The sequence below is a fragment of the Brassica napus genome, chromosome A4, assembly GCF_020379485.1.
Source record: "Brassica napus cultivar Da-Ae chromosome A4, Da-Ae, whole genome shotgun sequence".
Taxonomy (NCBI): Eukaryota; Viridiplantae; Streptophyta; class Magnoliopsida; order Brassicales; family Brassicaceae; genus Brassica; species Brassica napus.
This window is the reverse complement of record NC_063437.1, coordinates 11535359-11556114: the sequence shown is the minus strand read 5'-3', so window position 1 is coordinate 11556114 and position 20756 is coordinate 11535359. Positions and strand designations below refer to the sequence as shown.

The 20756-nt window shown below is 34.3% G+C and overlaps 5 protein-coding genes and 1 pseudogene across 6 annotated transcripts; 4 read left to right on the top strand and 2 right to left on the bottom strand.

The window, feature by feature from the left end:
• The first annotated feature begins 2130 nt into the window (after positions 1–2130).
• LOC106453294 (protein CLP1 homolog 5) lies at positions 2131–5083 on the top strand. The gene is made up of 9 exons (XM_013895560.2): positions 2131–2646; positions 3218–3286; positions 3368–3460; positions 3554–3795; positions 3883–4021; positions 4099–4155; positions 4239–4376; positions 4464–4672; positions 4757–5083. The coding sequence occupies exons 1-9, from the start codon at positions 2401–2403 to the stop codon at positions 4887–4889; spliced, it is 1326 nt and encodes a 441-aa protein (XP_013751014.2). The 5' UTR covers positions 2131–2400; the 3' UTR covers positions 4890–5083.
• Positions 5084–5296: 213 nt separating this feature from the next.
• On the top strand, positions 5297–7292 carry LOC106450559 (probable calcium-binding protein CML46). The gene has a single exon (XM_013892237.3). It carries the CDS (start codon positions 6666–6668, stop codon positions 7254–7256), a length of 591 nt encoding a protein of 196 aa, XP_013747691.2. The 5' UTR covers positions 5297–6665; the 3' UTR covers positions 7257–7292.
• Positions 7262–9644, bottom strand: LOC106450558 (pentatricopeptide repeat-containing protein At5g39680-like). 2 transcript variants are annotated; one of them, XM_022688679.2, is made up of 2 exons: positions 9543–9633; positions 7262–9450 (listed from the first exon to the last, which is right to left on the bottom strand). In XM_022688679.2, the coding sequence occupies exon 2, from the start codon at positions 9300–9302 to the stop codon at positions 7974–7976; it is 1329 nt and encodes a 442-aa protein (XP_022544400.2). In that variant the 5' UTR covers positions 9303–9450; positions 9543–9633; the 3' UTR covers positions 7262–7973. The 2 variants fall into 2 exon arrangements, with proteins under 2 accessions (XP_022544400.2, XP_022544399.2); XM_022688678.2 differs by having other exon boundaries at positions 7262–9644.
• Positions 9645–12818: 3174 nt separating this feature from the next.
• LOC106454457 (BAHD acyltransferase At3g29680) lies at positions 12819–14186 on the bottom strand. Its single transcript, XM_022689328.2, has 2 exons — positions 13674–14186; positions 12819–13625 (listed from the first exon to the last, which is right to left on the bottom strand). Exons 1-2 carry the CDS (start codon positions 14184–14186, stop codon positions 12819–12821), a joined length of 1320 nt encoding a protein of 439 aa, XP_022545049.2.
• Positions 14187–15215: 1029 nt separating this feature from the next.
• On the top strand, positions 15216–18421 carry LOC106453295 (annotated as a pseudogene).
• Positions 18422–18483: 62 nt separating this feature from the next.
• On the top strand, positions 18484–20056 carry LOC106454458 (expansin-A24-like). Its single transcript, XM_013896578.3, has 2 exons — positions 18484–18704; positions 19159–20056. The coding sequence occupies exons 1-2, from the start codon at positions 18512–18514 to the stop codon at positions 19773–19775; spliced, it is 810 nt and encodes a 269-aa protein (XP_013752032.2). The 5' UTR covers positions 18484–18511; the 3' UTR covers positions 19776–20056.
• Positions 20057–20756: the final 700 nt, after the last annotated feature.

Here is a 20756-nt window from a genome sequence, read left to right as displayed (position 1 = left end):
ATGAGATGATTGATTACGACTGCAAAATGAAGCAAAAAAGTTAGCTTTTAAAGAAGTAATAGAGGAAAATAAAATATTGCTAAAAAACTTAGCTTCAATCGATGATGTTAATATTCGTGAATATATTCGATCTGAACAAGAAAGAATCATACGAAAAATGCGTCAAGAGCAACAACAACAATCATCTTCGGTTACACAAAATTTGTTTGGACAATATTTTGGAGATTTTGGAGGTTCCGGTGTAAATTTACCATACTATTAGTGTTGTTATAATATTTAAATTTGAGTAATAATTATGTCTTCATGTGTATTTTTAATAAGTTTTTATTATGGTTTTTTGTAATATTCTTGTTGTTTAATTCTAGTTTTAAAATATTATATATTTTGTTTTAAGTTTTTTTTATTTAATTTCATGTGTGAAACTTAAATTTATAAAAAAAATTGAAATATTTATGAGATATAAAATTTTTAAGGATTAAAACAATAAACAAAAAAATATTTAAGAATTATAAATATGATGTATAATTGTAAGGACCAAAATGCAAATAAAAAGATGAAACTTTTTGAAAAGTGAAATTCTATATTTGGAGTTTCACTCTTCAAAACTTCAAATTTGAAGTTTTGAAGTTCCTTTTTGGAGAGCAAAAAACTCTATATTTAGAGTTATAGAGTTTTTTTTGGAGATGCTCTTATAAAATAAATTCATTTTAACTTATTATAAAAAAAATAAAGTAAAGTTGGACGATTAAAGATGCTTTTAATTAAAGATTAGACTGTAGAGTAAATAAGCGAAAACTATTTTGTTTTATTTTCTAAATGAAAAGAATAATCATCTTATATATTAAAACAGAAGTCACAACCTTTATTCATGTGTGATTTTTTAAAAAATGGACCTAATGGACCTATTCATAGAAATTCATATTACATTTTAGTTCAGACTAATAATAAATAAAAATTTTAAAATATTTTAATCATAATATCTTTTGATATCTTTTCATTTTAAATATAAATATATTTATTTTAAAATTCTAACAAATCTGTTTAAAAAGATTTTTACAAGATCTTCATTTTCAAAATTATATTTAAATATTTTTGCTAATTTCGAAATTAGTTTAAAATATTATTATACATTAATATATTCAGTTATATAAAATAAAAAATAAAAAAAAATTTATAATATTTTATTTATTATATAATCATAATCAATCATATTAAAATAAAATTATTATATTGAGCTAAATATAATAAAATTGTATTAAATTTATATATTTATATATTTTATTTTCGTAATTATAAAATATTTATGTTCAAAAATAAAATCTAATATGTTGGTAAGATGGGTTAACGTTATCAAACTATATAATACATGTATAAAAATTAACATGTATTTCTTTAAAGTTAATAATATAAAATCTTTGTAACTACTTTAATCATAATATATTTTCATTTTAAATATAAATATATTTATATATTATATTTTAAAAATTCTAATAAATCTGTGTAAAAATATTTAAACAATAACTTAATGTATTTTAAGTTATCGTTTAAAAATGAAAATAAATAAATTATATCATATTTTATCTACTTTATAGTCATGATCATGTTAAAATATAATTATTATACTAAAATAAATATGATAAAATTATATTCAATTGATAAATTTATAAATTTTATTTTCATAAATATAAACTATTTATTTAAAATATAATATGATGATAGAACAGCTTAAAATTAACAAACTATATAATACATGTCTAAAAATTAACATATCTTAGACTTTTATATATACAATAATAAATTATCTAAAATGAATGAGCATAAAAATATTGGTAAAAAGAAATCCAGTTTTGAAAGACGGGTCCGAATTTAGCATAATTAAATACGAAATAATTTTAAAATATATTTTTTCATTAATATATCAATTTGCTTAATAACTAAATGCAAATACAATAAGATAAATATATAATAAGAAGTGGTAAATACATACGGTTTAAACAATTAATTAATTATAACATGTAAATTATAAAATTATTTTATTTGAAATAGTTATATAAATATTTAAGTATATAATTAACATTAAAAATATATACCACTTATGTTCTGAAACAATAATTTATGTATAGAAATGTGAAAACAAACATCCGTGCGGTTGCACGGGTCAAAATCTAGTTTATCATTTTAAAACTAGAAATCGTCTTTGCCATAATGGTATTGAATGAAAACGTTTCGCATTTCTCTCACACGTCGAAAATCGAAAAAAGTTACAAACTTCTCGTCTTCCCTTACAGAAAACGGAGCGTCTTTAAATTGATAGTTTTTTTTTCTTTTTGCTTAACTCTTGAAATTGATAGTTAAATTAAACAAAGGATATCAAAGCTGTTTTCTTTCAAAAAAAAGTCTATGTCACCTTTAGAGATAGACATGTCATACTGTGGTCTGTCGATGAACAGTGATGCGGCTACGGGTGCTACTGAGTTTAGTCCTCAAGTAAGAAGAGTAACGTTAGAGAAACAAAGCGAAATAAGGATCCAAGTCCCCCAGATTTCGCCTCTCAAACTCCGAGTGCTCCATGGCAAAGTTGAGATTTTTGGTTCCGAGCTTCTACGAAACGTCTGGCTCACGTTTCCTCCTCTCCAGCAATTCGCAGTATGTTCTTTTTTTTTTTGAAACACAACTAACTTTCATTCATCAACTTTCTTGAATACAAATACTAGAGGGAATTATCCATCCTCTTTGATAAAAAGCATAAGATACAAGTACAACTCTTTCTATAACAAGTACAAGTTTTCATTTTCATTTTTTTTTGTTATGGTTCTTGAGATTCTATCACCTTCGTCCTCTTTCCTTTTGATGTGTTATAATGATTATATAGTTACATATCAAGTAGTTAGGCGTCACAATTTTTTTTTTATTTGACATGATGAGATGTGATCTCGACTATCAATAGAAATAGCTAGGCAGCGTCAAAGAAAATTCCATCTGCTATATGGTTATGTAATTTTAAACTTAATACAATTCTTTCTCTAACTTTAATTTGTAACAACCAGATTTTCAGAATATTTTTACTTCATGGGTGGTTTCATTAGTTTCTGTCGCATTCATCCTCTGTCCGTGTGGGTTAGCTCTGAAAAGTTCGAGCTTTAGGTAGTTGGTTGCATAGAAAGTAAATTCTAATATTGATGATTACATCTCATCAAGATGAGTGCTCACCTTTCAGGTCTTTACGTGGTATGGTGCAACACTCGAAATAGATGGCGTCACAGAGACTGACAATACATCTGTTGAGGTAAGGTTATGGTTTCATCCACAATTTGTTCATATAATTTAGCAGTATTATAAATGTTTACTAATAATGCCCCCGTTGTAGACACCTATGGTAAGCTATCTTAGTATACACAACTCTCTACAAGTACAAAGACATCGGGTTACGTCCTCAACAAGAGATTATGTTTCTTCACAGGTGCTTTTATTATTCCGTACTAAAAATTGAGTATATCCATGTAGCAACATTGAGTTGTGGTTTTGTTAATTTGTACGGTTTCGCATGATGAAGGGACCAAGGGTTATCATTGTCGGAGATACTGACTCTGGGAAGAGCACATTAGCCAAAATGCTTCTTAGTTGGGCAGCAAAAGATGGTTGCAAACCGACCTTTGTTGACCTTAATATCGGACAAAGCTCGATAACCATACCAGGAACTATTGCTGCTACATCTGTTGAAATGCCAGTGGATCCTGTTGAAGGACTACCTCTTCATAAGGCCCTTGTGCACTATTTTGGTCACAACACAGCGACGTAATTGACTTCAAATTCTGAATCTTCAGGTCCAAATGAGCTAAACTTGAAACTCATATTCTTTATCTCCTTTTTTTGTACTCTCAGGAACAACGTTAGGTTGTACAAGTACCTTGTTGAAGAGCTTGCTCGAGAATTAGAAGAAGAGTTTGCTATAAACGCCGAATCTCGACGTTCTGGTATGGTGATTGACACAATGGGATGGACAAGTGGTCTTGGTTATCAGGTAAATTTTAGTTTCTTATGTCAAAAAGAGATTATGTTCGCTATGAACCGCATACTAATTTGCTAGCCTTAATGCAGCTGCTTCTCCATGCAATAAGGATTTTTAATGCATCTTTAGTCATCGTCCTTGGTCAAGTAACATACCAAAGCCCTCTTCTCTGGCTTTAAAGTAATTCAAGAAACCTAGATTGCCCTTCATTGATTTTTGCCATATGCAGGAAACAGAACTTGTCTATGATTTGAACAAAGCTTTCAAATTCAAGAAAAACGTACAAATCTTGAATCTTGAGAGGTCATCTGGAGTTTTCTCCAGATTGTCGGATTTTCGCAAAATGTTGAGGAACATTAGCATTCAGGTAAATTATATTTAGCTCTGGCGATTTCTTTCTATATATGTAATATGTTTGATTAAAGCAAATGGATTTTGCTTTTCTTATTCACAGAGATATTTCAGTGGAGCCACAAACAATCTCACGGCCTACACCAAAACCGCCAAGTTCACTGATATGCAAGTTTATCGAATCGGTGCCTTGTTAGAGAAGTCAAGGTCTACTGAACCTTTGAGGATCACACCTGTGTTGATTGACAAAGATCTTGTGAATACAGTTCTGGCTATCTCATACGCTAAACAGCCTCATCACATTATCTCAAGGTAGTTATCTCCAAACTTTGTATGACTAAACCTAAGGCATGATGAAGTAGTCATTAATCCGTAATTGTGTATAAATTTTTGCAGCATTGTTGCTGGATTTGTGTATATTACGGATGTTGATCTTGGTGAAGAAAGAATTACGTATCTCTCTCCATCCGCTGCTGAACTGCCTGCCAAGATATTCATCATGGGGACTTTGACATGGCACAAAACTTGAGGAAGAATATCTGTTAGTTATGAAGTTCAATCGAGATGCTCAAGTTTTATTCTTATATTATGATTTGTTGAATTAATTGAACTTTTGAAAGATGTATCTCCCACAACATTTGAAAATGGGTTAGTTTTTAGATTATCTTTTATTTTTATTTTTTTGCAGTCATCTTTTATGAATACAGTTATCTACAATACCAATTAAAAGAATATTTAAAATATCTTTGTGATAAATTCGAATGTACAACTGAAAACACCTTTTAATACAAATCTGAAACGATCTAATTTATTTATAAAATAACAAAAAATCAAAATAGTAGATTTAGATTTTTTGTGTAACAAAACCATTTTAAATAGATTCTACTATTTGCAATTTTATTTTTCTAATTACGTTGAAAATGCCCTACTTTTGGGTTGCTCTTAAATTTTTTTCTTCCTCAAGCACTCTTCATGATTTAGCACATATTGACCAAAACAACCAATCTAAGAAAATTTTGATTTGAGAAAGATAACAGAGTTCAAAAGAAGAGGAAGCCACTCAGTCTCAATCTTGTTCACTAGCAATTTCCTGGAAATTACGAAGGAAATTAGTTGCAACTGTGACATTAATTCGTGTTTGTCTTAGTCAACCAAGTCATGAATCATGGTGAGAAAACAATCAGTACTTTTTTGTGAAGAGAAGAAAATCACTATAGTTAATTGTGGAAATTAGTTATATATATCTTAGAGAGACTTAACTGCTTCTATGTTTTCAGGCTACGATCGTCTCAGGCTTATATATACTCCGGTCCAAAGGGAAAAGTATCACGTTGTTTGAAAATAAAATGTTTTGATGACTCTTCATTAGAAAAGGGGCTACTAGAGTGTACAAACCTGAACAAGAGAGAAAGAAAGATAGGGGGGAGATAGGTGAGTATTCTTTGATGTCAAGGTTGGGATTGGGGTTTATAAACATTTTTGAAAGTCATTAAAGTTGGCTTCTCAGTTGAAAAAGGTTATTTTTTTGTCAAATTTTATTGATAACCTAAAACCAGATACATATGATCGAAACAAATTAGTTGGTGATTCCACTACTTTCATCTCAATAACACAAGCTGGCAGTTGATTGAGTACAATCTCAAAACAAAAGCTGATGGCCTAACTATTATAATCCCGAAAAGAAAAGAAAAAAACTATTACAATCCCGGAATCAAACACGCAAAATACTTACACGACAACCTTAACTAGACAAGGCAAAAGCCGATCGAACAACATTGACTAGCTTAAGAAATAACAGTCAAAACAGTTATCTAAGCATATTCTTGCACGAAAAGGTTAAGCATAGAAAAATGATCTTGTCCCCAAGTTTGCCGTAAAAGAAAAACATGACAATTTGTAAATTTCTGAAACTAGTATTTTTAAAACTGAAATGTATCACACGGTAAGACACGATGAAAGCGAGACGTGATATCCCTATTAACAATGATGATACCTTTCATATGTCAAGAATAAATACACTTAAATCATAAAAATAGAAAACTGATCAAACTTTCCTTCAAATATGTCCAAAAGTACAACTCCCATGAAATGGTGCAGCACAAGAAATTTCCCACTCAACTTTTACTTATTCATTTCTTAGACAAAGTTTCTTTGTGAGTTTCCTCTTTTCTAGTCACTTCTTACAGCTGCACCTTCCTCACTTCATGCATTTATATATAACACTCATATCTCCCACATCTCCTTCACACACATTTCATTTCATTTTCATTTGCTAAGTTTTTAGTTTCGGAACATAACCAAACTTATGACTGTAAACCACTTATACTGTCTTATAACCATGGAAAAGAGTTCCTTGTCCCAAAGCCAACACTCTTCTGCTTTCCCTTTGTTTGGTCTGGTGGATACCTTCCTCAACGTGTTTTTCAGATGGGTTTCTTTCGCTCAGATCCTTTTCTCCAGGTGTTGCCCACTTCTTCAACACCAACAATATGTTTCCGAGAAGAAGAGCAAAAATCTCGAGGTTCAGAGCTCAATCTCACACGACGATGGTCTTTGCATAGAAGATGCAGAGATGGTGATGCAAAGCTTAGGACTTATCACCGACCCAGAAAGCTTAGGACTTCAGAAACGTTACACTGCCAAGGAGCTTTCGAATCTGTTTGAAGAGAAAGAGCCGAGCTTGGAGGAAGTGAAGCAAGCTTTTGATGTCTTTGATGAAAACAGAGATGGGTTTCTTGATCCAGTAGATTTACAGAGAGTTTTGACAATCCTTGGCTTAAAGCAAGGATCTAACCTTGATAACTGCAGGAGAATGATCAGCTCGTTTGACGGAAACAAAGATGGAAGAATCGATTTCCATGGATTTGTGAAGTTCATGGAAAACAATCTCTGCTAAAATTATAGTTTCTGAAGTAACAAATCTATTCACTTCTGTCAGAGTTATCAAACTTTAATACCAAAAGCTACTATAGACTATGTCACATACATGAAGAGGTTAAGCCTGCAACCTAAAAAAAAATTTAACTAGTAGACACTATTTACACCTATAAAATAATGACTGACAACTTAAAAGTCTTCACCAGTAATCACAGCAAGAACACTGACCATCTTTGAAATGGTGGAATCGGTTGGAATCTCTGACAACTATCAACCGGTTCGAGAGCCTCGAGATAAGCTTGATCGCAGAGTGACAATCACCACATATCCTCACGTTCTTAGTCACGTACAATGGCGAGTTCTCGGGCGTTTTCATCAGACCATACGCCACAGCTAGCTTCTCGCTGTGATAAGAGAGGCTGCTCTCACTCTGCTCCTCGTCTACATCGTGGTAACCCCCAGCAACATCGGGAGAATACCCCAACGGCCTAATCTTCGACAAAACCTCCTTCACCTTTGCGTAAATCAGCACAATCTCCGAGTGTTGGTTATCCTCCGAGAGAAACGTATGCGTTTGGTTCCGTATACCTATCCAGCTCACTCCAGGCTCCTTCTTAACTCGCCTCTCCTTCATCAGAGAACGCACTCTCGCCACACCGTCCCACTCTTTTGACTTGGCGTGGATATTAGATAACAATATGTAAATCCCTGAGTTGTTCGGATACATCTCGATGGCCTACTCCGCAACCTTTTTCCCTAAACTGTAGTTCCGGCGAACGTAACAAGCGTTTAGCAAAGAACTCCATGCAACAACATCCCATTGGACCGGAGCTTCTCTCATGAAACTCTCAACCTCCTCAAACAATCCAGCCTTGCTCAAAAGCCCAACGACGCATGTGTAATGCAGCAAATTAGGCTCAACGTTAAACCGTTTCATCAAATGGTGAAAGCAGTAACGACCTTGCTCCACGAAACCCATATGGCTACAAGCGTGCAAAACGCCGACGAAAGTTATGCGGTTAGGGACCTCTCCCGCTACCATCATCTCCTCAAAGACCTCAAGCGCTTCTTTCCCTAGTCCATGATGTGAGAATCCACATATCATTACGTTCCAAGTAATAATATCTCTAAAATTCATTCCTGAGAATGTTTTCCACGCGTCCTGGATGCTGCCGCACTTGGCGTACATGTTAACCAACGCGTTGCCAACCATTACATGGCTCCTAAAACCGGATTTCACGACAAGGCTGTGTAGAAGACCGCCGTGTTTCAGAAGACACAGCTCTGCGACTGAGTTTAACAAAACAGCAAAGGTGAACTCGTTAGGTGGAGCCTCCTCTCTATTTTCCATCTTTGCAAACAGATTCAGAGCCTCCTCGTAAGACTTGCTCTGGAAGTAAGCATCCATGAGGGACGTGTTCAAGACGATGTTTCGAGAGTGCGTGCCGTCGTAAACTCTCTGAGCGTATAAGGGTTTACCACATTTGCCATACATGTTTATGAGTGCACCACTTACATTAACATCACCACAGTGGAATCCAAGCCGTACCATTCGGCTATGAATCTGCCGAGCCATGTTTAAGTCTCTGAAGCTAGAGCAAAGCTTTAAAGAAGACATACACGTAACTTCGTCCCACACCAAATCTTCTTCAACAGCCATCTTTCTCAAAACCTCAAGCGCTTCTCCTAAAGCACCACCATGCTCTAAGTATCCACTGAGAGCGGAGTTGAAAGCAAGAAGATCGCAACGAGGAAGATCATCCAAAAGTAATCTGATAGCCTCTCTCGTTCCAGAACATGAAGAATACATGTAGAGAAGAGTGTTACGTACATAATCATGCGACGTCAAACCATGTTTGAGAAAACATCCATGACACTGCTTACCTTCTTGGATTCTCATAGAGCTTGAACAAGATTTGATAACTACAGTGGCTACAAACTCGTTAGGTTGCGGTTCCCCAGAAAGGAGCATGCTTTCGAAAAGCTTTAAAACTTCGGAGTCGGACCCGGAATCTTGATAGCCTTTCATCAACGTACACCAAGAAACCACGTTTCTCTCAGGCATTGAGTCGAACAGCTTGCGTGCACGATGAGCTTCCCCGCGTTTAGCGTAGAAATTAATCAGAGAGTTGATCTGCCACGCGTCCTCAGGTCGAGATAATAGGTCCTTGACGATCAGATGAGCGTGAATGGATTCGCCAGTCTTCAGATAACTTGAGTTAGCACAGAGTTTCAAGAGATTGTTAAGGCGTGGAAGAGCTTCGGTTAGTTTGGGTAATAAAGACGTGAGTTTATTCCATTTTACCTGCTGTCGTTCTATCAAAGACACGGCGGACATGGCTCTTCTCCGACAACACTAAAAATGAAGCTCCATCAGATTTTCAGTTTAGTTCAGGTTGGAACTAATTTAATTTTTATGTGACTATTATTTAACATTAAAAATGAATTTACAATTTGTCCAAAAAAATGAATTTACAGTAATACAAAATGGTTTAATAAACCGATTTTCCAGTTCTAACATAATTATATTTATTTATAAAAAATTTAAAACTAAAAAAATATGATCCTATGTTACAACTTATAACACATATTATAACTCATAAACATATTTTGAATTTATATTAAAATTTTCTTTTACGTGGATAAACGTAAAATATGTAAATACAGCTTCATATTATAATCAAAAATTTAAGATCCCAACTGAAATTCTACAAATACATAAAAGTGCAATAATGTAATTTTTAGTATACTATTTATCATTTAAATTTATAATATTTTTAAAGAGATAATAAATTCTGTGAATTACGCAAATAAAAGTATAGTTATTTATTGAATGACATGCATTAAATTTATGGAGCAGGTTAGGAAATACGACAATGATCTCAAATAGTATTTTTAAATTTTTATCACCAAAAGAGTTTTAAGAAAAAAAAAGACTAAGAGAAATTTTATTATAGATATATAAATATAAATAAAAATTGTATAGTATCGGATTATATATTTTCAAGTTTGAACTTTTTATAATTCTTTTTGAAGCTGTTTTGAAATTGTTCTTTTCAAATTTCTTTTTTAAAATTCGAAAATGGTTTTTGAAAGTATTTTAAAAATTTTATTTTTTATTTTTAATATTTATTTAAAAAAATTTAACCTCACTATCAAAACTTCACATCTTAACTCTAAAGCATAAGTATATATATTAGTTAACACTATGAGTATAAGTGTATTTACCGTTTAATGAAAATTTTTGAGCTTTTTTGGTAAAAGAAAAAAAACTAAAAAAACCATCATAGGAAATTTTTCTGAAATACCACCAAATAAATAAAATAACACCTTTGCACTGTTGTCAGTGTCACAAAGCACATCGCGTATATTGTTAGAGTTCACAACAAAAATTTAGATTTTCAGGCTCATTAGATAGTGCGTGGCTCTATTTTCAGGCTCACTAGATTGTGCATTACTCATTACCACTGTCCGATGCTATTAAAAATTAAAATCATTAAACCATATAATAAAAAATAAATACATACTGTTCAATAATAATAATAGTATAAATTACTATAGAATAGGATCATATAAAATTAAATTAAAAAAGAAAATATTAATTATAAAAAAAATGTTGTTGCACAAAATTATTAATTAAACTTTTATCGTTAAATTTATTAATTAGTTTTTAGATAAAATAGCTAAGTCAGTAATGCTTCTTATGTCATATTTAAACAAAAGTAAAGTTTTATAAAATTAACTTTTAAAATATTTTAGAAAATACATTCAAAACTATTGTTGTTAACCACTTTAATTACTCCAATTCATTAGTAATTAACAATTATCTATATTTTGTAACTTAAGAATCATGTTTTATCATAAATCCATGTTTTTCTTTATCTTAACTACCACAGAACCTTTTTATAGTATAAAAACTCATGCTTTTATTATGCCCTTGATCTTAAATAAAATGATGCCTTGGATTTTTAAAATTATTTTGCTGCCCTAAGCAAACGTTTTTTTTTTCTATAACTGAGGCACGGGCCTGGTCTCTCTACCTATATTTTGGAGCACATAACAAAGACGCAAGTCATCAAACCAAACCAGAATATCAAATTGGAAATACATGTAATCGACATCCATGAGTTTCTTTGCTTTACTTATTTATTTTCTTTAGTTGTTTCAGATATTTGTTTGGGTTGCAAATAACATGAGAATTAGTCTTCATAGTGTTAAGAAAACCATCTCTTTCATTTTCCACATTCCCAAGTTTATAGATCTTCCAAAGGTAGAAACCATTCGAATATTTGTGAATTCGGTTTTTGGTTTATATGTCCATGCTTAGTTAATGTCAAGGAGTCCTTCGGTGTTCTAGAAAAAATGCCCATTAAAGAATAAAGCAAGCTAGGACTCAAAATGAAGTTAAAAGGATGATCAAGTGAAACACAGGTGTGAAGAAACGAACTAATATTAATCCGAAATGATCGACAGAGTCAATCATCTGTGATCAAACTCAGTGGCAACTCTTGGATGAGCTAAAGAAAAAAAGAACTAAGTTGATTTGAAATAAATGCAACTAATATTAATTTAAGCGGAGTAACTAAGAGCAACAGCATCGCTGTATATAGCGAGATTTCTTAGCAATTAAAAGAGTGAATTTAAATCAAAAATGGTTATAAACGCAGATTTTGTTTGTTAATTAAGAAACGTTTATATGTGGTTTGTGGAGGCACGTGTCACCTAGGTGAGACAGAAAGAAAAACGCGTGAGAAAGAGCAAAACAAATCAACTCCATTCTCTCTTCTTTCTTCTCTTTTCTCCCTTGTCTCTCTCCCGTGCGATATCTGTATCTCTCGAGACCGAACCCGTGTTCCGGTTGTAACAACGGCGAATCGACCCCTCAAAGTCTACTTATCGAGGCCTCTGTATCCCTACGACGGTGATACGAACGATATCTCTTCTCTCCTCTCAGTGTCGGCGTTATCTCTCTCTCGAGGCGATCTCCTCTCAGATATCGAATCGAGCTAGAGTTCGGGATAGACCAGTCCATAGACAACTAAAACATGATTTGATCGAACATCTATGGGATAAATTTGGAGATGAATAATAACTTTTTATCTTTAACTTTTTATGAATTTAATAAAAATATTGTAATTTGCATTTTTAATGTTTTTTCAACTTTGTAATTGTTTTTTCCAACTTTGTAATTTTTTTTTTAACTTTGTACTTTCTTATGTTTTCAATTATCTATGTTATATGTTTTATTTGCTACACAAATAATTAAAAAAATAAAAATTAAAACTAAGAACCAAAAAAGGTTTCTACCAATAATCTTCATTTCTAACCAAGTTTCTTAACAAAGTTTCTTAACCTACTTTTTACCTTAAGAAACAAAAAAAGTTTCTAGCATTGCTGATGCTCTAAAAGCGTTAAAGTGATTTCAAATTATAAAACAAGAGGAAGAACAAACAATAGACAACTGATTCTTAACTCATACACTCCCATTCATTTTTAATAGATTCCTACTAGTTTTCTGTTCTGATTCTTATAAATCTCAAAGAGTGAGCCAAGAATAGTGTCCATACGTAATGGTGCATAGTTAGAGGCCGTTTTTGTATAAAGAAAGAAAGATGTTCATCTCACTCTTCTTCAAGCACAATCCCATCTCCACACCATCTTGCCCATTCTTCCTCTCTGACAAAGAGAAGAATCCCTCGGTGCGGTCAATGGTCACGAGATCAGTCTTAGCAGGTCTGCCCCACCCGAAATCTACTCCATATATCTCTAACCGGGGTGACCCTGCGATTGCCCCAATTTGTGCACCCGGTTTAATTTTCTTCACTCCATCCACATAGTTCATGCAGTGTGACTCTATCTCTCCCGAGTCCAAACCATTTACTGAATCACTTAGGATCTCTACCACCTTGACAAAACCACCTTCTCCAGAAAATTCCCTCGCTTCATATCCGAACAAACCTATTGGAAACACGCAGTTCCCGAAGTAAGTATCCGGAACTCGCGGACTTAACCGGTGCCTGAAATCCGCTGCGACCAACAAACCGACCGGTCTGTTTGCACCGTCTTCACATGCCTTCACCACGCAAGTCCAAGCGTACGCAAAAGCAATGACGTAAGTTGACAAGCGCAGCTCGAGTGGCCGAGTTGACTCGTTCTTGACTCGCTCCTTGAGTTTTTCTATGTTCTCTCGAGTTAGCTCAACCGTGGCACGGATGGTATCAGCAGTTATCTCAGGCGCCGGGGATGGCTTCAGCGTCCTCATGTTGTTGTTCCTGTACTTTGCCGACATTCCCAAGATCTCTTCCTCCAGTCTGGTCGGAACGTTGATGACCGTACGATCGAAACTAGGAGTTAGTTCCTCGGGTAGATTCTTAGTAGCTTCATGTTCCTGTAATCGACAAACGTAAGCCCATGATTTTATAAACATCAAAAATACCTTCCCGTCGACAGCACCGTGGTGCGATGTGACGCCGATGCAGAACCCTTGGTTTGGGAAAAACGTGATCTGCACGGAAAGGACAGATGCAGAATCATCTGAGGCTTTCAAAGACGGAACAAAGGAACGTAACTCTGCCGCCGGACGCAGTCCGTCTCCTGAAACGCGGGAGAACTCTGCGTCGGTCTCTGCCACGGTAAGCGTGACTGAGTCGCCCTGGGAGAAGAGGATGCAAGGCTTTGGATCTTGAGCGTCCCACGTAAGGCGGCCAGCGAAGGGAGAGTAGTGGTGGAGGGTGATGGAGAGAGAACGCTCGAGCTTGGGGAAGATCTGGGAGTAAAAGGACTCGGCTGATAACTCATGGAGTCTGTAGAAGATAACTCGTTGCATAGTGGGTAAGTTTTTCCATGGCAAGTCAAAGAGAGTTAGTGGGAGACTGAGAGAATTGAGAGAGCCGAGTGCCGAGTTCGTAGAGGGGCTGACTTGGACAATCTTGATCACGTTTGTTGCCATTGACGATGGAGTAAGTAATCTCACAAATGTTGATCAAATTGATGATAGAAGTAATCTTAAGTGTCTTGCTAAGAAGTAACCACTCTCACTTAATAATTGTTGACGACGTCCCAACTAATTTTTAAAAAATGAATTAAAAAAGTAAGAAACCAGCTGGAAAGATTCTTAATGGTCTCTGTCTGCTATTAGAGTAAAGAAAGATATTCAAAACATGACATATTGAATACATTGCATGATGCTTTGTTATTAAACATTGAATATTTGTTTTGTTATCTTATTTAGGGGATGATCGTTTTTCTAGTTTCTAACTTTTGATTTTTAATTTTTGATTTTTAATTTTAGTTTTGGGTGATAGTAGTGGACTAACTGAGTTCGGAACAACTCATTTGAAAAGGAATCATTGCGGATTCTTCCTTCAACGTCTTATTGCCCTGCTGGCCTGTGCTTTCTGAGTGTGATACTATTTTTCAGTTGTGTTTTTGGTAAGAGCATGTTATTTCGGCATTTTATTGACTGTTTTCACGTAGATAAAATTTAGTTAAACTTGTTGATGTTACTAAAATCACTACTTTTCCAGTGTTTTTAAACCCCGACCGAACCGGCAGTTGGACCGGATTGAACCATGAACCAAAAATAATTCAGGTTGAGTTAATGTTAAAACTCAACTAAAATCGAACCAGTTAAAAATTCCTATCGAACCGTCAAAAACCCCGGTTCGTATATAAGCTAAAATTTTGTTAATGAAACAATTAATTTTTCTTTTTTTTTAAATAAAAATAAGATTTATTAAAGGTTAATAAAGTATCGTCTCTCATCTTTTTCTTTTGTCGTCTCTACAACGTATAAATTACAAGATTCACAACGTTTAATATTCACGTCAAGATATTATTTTTGTCTACTTCTCACTTTGTTTAAATTTTATTTCATGATCATTTATTTTGAAGACTTTAAATAGTTGAAACATTTATGTTTATGAAATTTATATTTTAAAATATAATTTTTTACCTAATATGTATATAATTTATTTTTTTAAAAGTGATGAAGATGTAGAGTGATAAAATCTGCGAATAAATTTTAAATGTGTTTTTCATATTGATTTTAGATTTTAATTGTTATTTTTAAGTTTTTCTATACATTATAGCTATTTAAACATTTTATTTGATATGATATATTTTTTTAAGAATATGCATATTATTTATAAAATATCATTAAAATTTACTTTAATCTAAGTAAACCCGATCGAAAATAGTATTTTCAGTTTATTCTCAGATTATACGTTTTACTCCATATTTTTTCTCTTATTAGCATAAGTTTCTTAAGTTAAAATAGAAGATATAATATAATTTTTTATAACATGATATTGGTTTACAATTTATCGAAATTGCTTATAATTCAATATTCTTGGTTAACACTTCTATATTTATTTATATAGTATATATAAACTATAATTAGAAACCACTAAATATTTCTTTAATTTCATATATAAAATACGTATAATCTAGAAATTATTACAAAACATATGCAGTGATCACATTTATTATATTAATATTTAATATTATGCACCTAAGCGGAAAAATGCTTAAGCCAATCTAGCTAGTTCTGCTTTGTGATTCTTAAGTAACCTAAAGTCGTTTCTCCTTTTGATGAGTGAATGAAAAGTTGATTCGTGTGCTTTCTGATTCAAACCGAGATCTGATTCCTCAGTATCATCATATCATGACGATCGGACATTTACGGTCGGAATCATTTGGTACGTGTCTGCTTCTCTTGTTGCTATCCCTCGTTTTCTTTCTCCAAGCGACGTTTACAACCTAAGCTTATGCTGCAAAAGCCTCTACGACCTTGTCCTTGCGCATTCCGAGAATATCTGGCTTGCCCAGTGTGAGCTAGTACAGGTTCTTCCTTTGTCCGAGATTGTCCAATGGCGAACAGGGATCTCATCTTACAAGACTCTTTGACGGTTTCTTGTAGAGGTAATGAAGCCTCTTATTGGGGTCTGGGTGAACCAAGTTCCTGAGCTTGGGAATGTTGTTTACGTGATGCCTGGTTTCTTGTCTGTTGTTGGTTGCCGTATCATTCCGCAAGAAGGTGGTCCTTTGGGGATTCAGGAAGGTCGGATTACGTGGTCACCTGTGTTTGAGATAATCTCTGGTTTTGATGGCTCCACTAAGTTTTTCCTCCATGGAAGAGGCAAAGGAGGTTGCTTGTTGTATCCTGGTCCTGTTACGGGCATCGAAAAGAGTTGCAATGTGCTCTCACTCGAGGTTGAGCAGAAGACGTTGTGCAGTAGTGAGACTAAGAGAGAAGACAAGGGTGGGGTTAAATTTCAGGAGCTCCATGCTAGCGATGGATTGAACTTGCTCGAACTAAGGCCATGTATGTCTACATGCAGTTGAACCATTAAGTGGGAAATTATTTCCCACGTTGTTAGACAATGAAGGGATGTCATTGGAACGCAGAACCAAATGCACAAGTTTGGTAGATATTGGGAGAACATGAACCTCGAAGATGATGAGTTTTGTTACAATCTTGCGCAGGGAGACCTAAACAAGAATTGGGAAAAGAGCAGTGCTTACTTCCATGGGGGATGCGTAGCTTGCCAGAGCTTTATTAGCTCTGGTGACACATTTTTTCTTAGTCTCAAAGCCTTCTACAGTGAGGAGTCTTTATCCAGGGTGGCCAAAAATTGACCTAGCACGTTTTTCCTTTATAAACTGCCAGTCAAAAATCCGATCAGTGAAGGTGACCAAGAGTATGCTGGTTTGTGGGGAGGAACATTTGGGTGGCCACCTAGTAAATTTATTAATGATGAAACTGGACATCATTAGCTTTTTAAACTTCCAGTTTGTCTTAAGAATACTCGTTTGCACTTGGCTAGCGAAGTGTTCAATTATCACAAAGATTCCATGTTGTTCTATTTGCCATCCCCTTCCTTACTAGTTTGGTACTTTCTATGATGTGTACACATTTCTTAATTAGCATCTCTCTAGTTTTTGTGCTATACACCACTTTGAGAAAGTCCAACCTCCTATGATACTAGTTTGGTGTGGGTCATGCATGTTAGCTTATTGAGCTTCTGAAGTCAAAGTTTCTTAAATCTGCAGTAATGATGTTTTTGTGTGGTTATGCAAAGGCCTTTGGTACGTTTCAAAACATTTTTCTCCTTTTAATGTAAGTCAAGTCAATAGATTTTGTGTTCACTCCCTTTTTTTTTTCCTTTATCTGACCTCTTCACGATAGACTTCACTACGTGATAGTGAGCTGAAGCCTTCTGCTATTCCAGATTTAAGTTATAGGAGCTGTGAAGGAGATTTGCTTACTTTCCTAATACCAACGTACCTGTAAAAATAAACATATGAATGGTCACAAAAGGGGATAGCTCAGTTGGTAAAAGAGAGAAGAAGCAGATCTGCATCAGTAACTGAAGATGAGGTTTTTTTCTTCTGCATTGCATGAAGATTTCTTCAAGGCCAAGGCTCGTAGATGGGGAACCTGATCACTGTTCCATGCGTTGATAGGTAGGACAGAGATGTCAATGACTCCTACAATATACATGTGTGGACATTTGAGTGCGATCACTGCTATTGTTGGACCACCAACATATCCACCTCCAATACAATATATCTTCACCATTGTTTTTGAAACTCTCTATGCAAAAAAAGAAAATCGAATCAAAACTTACAATTGCAACACAGATTAGGAACGAAGAGCAGTAGATTGAATAGCAACTGACCAGATCTGGAGTTAATATTCAGTATCATCATAAGCGTTTCTCAGATCACTTTTAGCGGCCATTGCGAATCTTATCTTTGATCCCTATGTTTTCAAGTAATTAATAGAGCATCTAAAGAGTGATTAACACTTGAAGAGAAATAAGTAGTGGAGTATCTCATGAGAGATTATCACATTGATAGCACATCTCATGACTCATGAGTATCCCATGCCCATTTAAGCTTAATTTTCGCATCAAACTAAATAATAAATCTAGAACGCTTTGTGTAAGAGAAAAATGAAAAATAAAACTAGCGTTACACAAAAATATATATGTTATAAAATATTTTAGTCCCAGACCAATCAAAGACCTGACAAAGCGATTTATTAGGGTTAGAGAATCTAAATATGTCTACAGGCCACAAAAGCACCTTCCTTAGTGTCAGCAACATCACAGAAATCTTTCATCAAAAAAAAACATCGCAGAAATCGAATTGAATCCCGAGAACATCGAGAATCCCCAAATTTATCAGCCTATATATACATACATTTCCATCTATACTAATCATTACTAACTAAGAATTAAGATAATTTAATCAAGGAAGGATAAAATCATGAAGCTCTTACAAAATATATTATTTGTTCAAGTTTTGATGATGGCAATGGTAATATGGATCGTGCCCATGACTTATGGTCATGGTCATGGTCATGGTCATGGTCATGGTCACGGTCATCACGCACCCGTAGCTGGTTGGCTAGATGCCCGTGCCACATTTTACGGTGACATCAATGGTGGCCAAACTCATCGTAAGTAGAATTGTTAATTTCAAAGACCTGTATAAAATGTAAATTTTGCAGGTACTATTTATATGTAGTTTTATGCATTAACCAACATGAACACGTAGTAAATGAGACTCAATATTTGACCTCGAGCCAAAGGGAGAAATAGGAATTGAGTTTTATAATTATTATTATAATTATATGGTTGGTTAGGCTACATTTTATAAAACGCCTTTCTTTTTGTATATACACCTATTTCTGTTATAAATATGTGTGGCATAAAACTTTAAATTTCTTATAAATACGTTTGTAAATTGTAAATGCATTTTGATTTTTCACTATAATTGACAAATCAAAATTAGAAAAATAATTAGAAACCCCATATAAAGCAAAAGTAAACACATGCAAACAAACAAACAAACCGAAGCTGTAAATCTTACAAAATGAAAATACATACTCACTTGTCCCATTTCATTAACAGAGGGAGCCTGTGGATATGGTGATTTACACAAACAAGGCTTCGGTTTAGCCACGGCAGCACTAAGCACCGCACTATTCAACAATGGCTACACTTGTGGGGCATGTTACGAGATCAAGTGTGCGAATAGTCCACAGTGGTGTTTGCCCGGAAGCATCAAGATCACAGCTACAAACTTCTGTCCACCCGATCCCAGCAATAAGAAAGACAGCTGGTGCAACCCACCACAGAAACACTTCGATCTCTCCCAACCAATGTTCCTCAAAATCGCTCAGTACAAAGCCGGGGTTGTCCCAGTTAGATACAGACGTGTTCATTGTACCAAGACCGGAGGTGTCAAATTTGAAATCAAGGGAAACCCTCATTTCGTTATGGTCTTGCCGTACAATGTAGGAGGAGCCGGAGATATTAAGGAATTGTGTATTAAGGGAACCAAAACCGATTGGATTAAGATGCAGAAGAACTGGGGACAGATTTGGAATAGTGGTGTTGTTATGACCGGACAATGCTTGTCGTTTAGGATCACTACCAGTGATGGATCTACGAAAGATTTTATGGATGTGACACCGACAAATTGGGGATTTAACGGACAGGCTTTTGATGGAAAGATTAACTTTTAGAAAAAGTTGATGCGAATTTTGTTAGCGAATACTTGCAGTTAAATAAGAGGAGAGGGTTATTGATATATTGATATGTATTTTTTCCAATTTTTTAATTTTTCATTGTTATTGGTGTAAAGGTTTTTATATTGATATGTATTCTATGTGGGTTGGTATATTGATAGTAATAGAGTAAAACACTCGATTTAAAAAAAAACAAATAATGACATTTTCGTGAATAAGCCAAACTTATGAGTGAATAGGGCAAATGAAAATTCTAAAAAAATCATGGGTGAGTTTTGTGTTTAACTTTTTGCTTTGAGTCATATTTAAAAAAAAAAACCCAAAATTAGTAAAGCAATTTCTAAGGGGTGGTCTAAATGAAAAGAATCACACATGAGATGATAGCTGATAACTTATGTTTTAATAGTATAGATTTTAATACACGTTTTTGTTTTGTTTTTTTTTTCTTTGTCATCAACATTACAGACTCATATTGACTCTGTGAACCACACTGGGAGATCTTGATCCATGTGAACTACAAATGACGTTGCCTTCCTAGCGCTACGGGCTAAGCTATCCACCTTCTTGTTCTGCGTTCTTGGTACATAGATAATCTCTGCTCGGAAAAAACTCTCTTTCAGGCTGTTTATATCCTCCAAATAACTTGCAAACGCTGGCCATTCTTCTGGTTCTGAAACCATCTTCACCAATTGAGAACAATCCGTTGCAAACATAACCTGAAATTATCGTAAGTTTTTCATACATTCCATTGCCCATAGTAAAACTTCCATCTCCGCATGAAGAGGAGAGAGGGACGTCCGGACATTCCTTGCCCCCATCAAACCCTCAAATCTTTCTAAAATATTGTATCAACCTTGACCTGAAAAAATATCATTCTCTTTCTAGGAACCATCCGTAAAACACCATCTTCTGGGGATTGACGGAAGAATCGTATTCTCTACCTGTGGAGTCCTCTTTTGGATATTCAATATTGTGCCT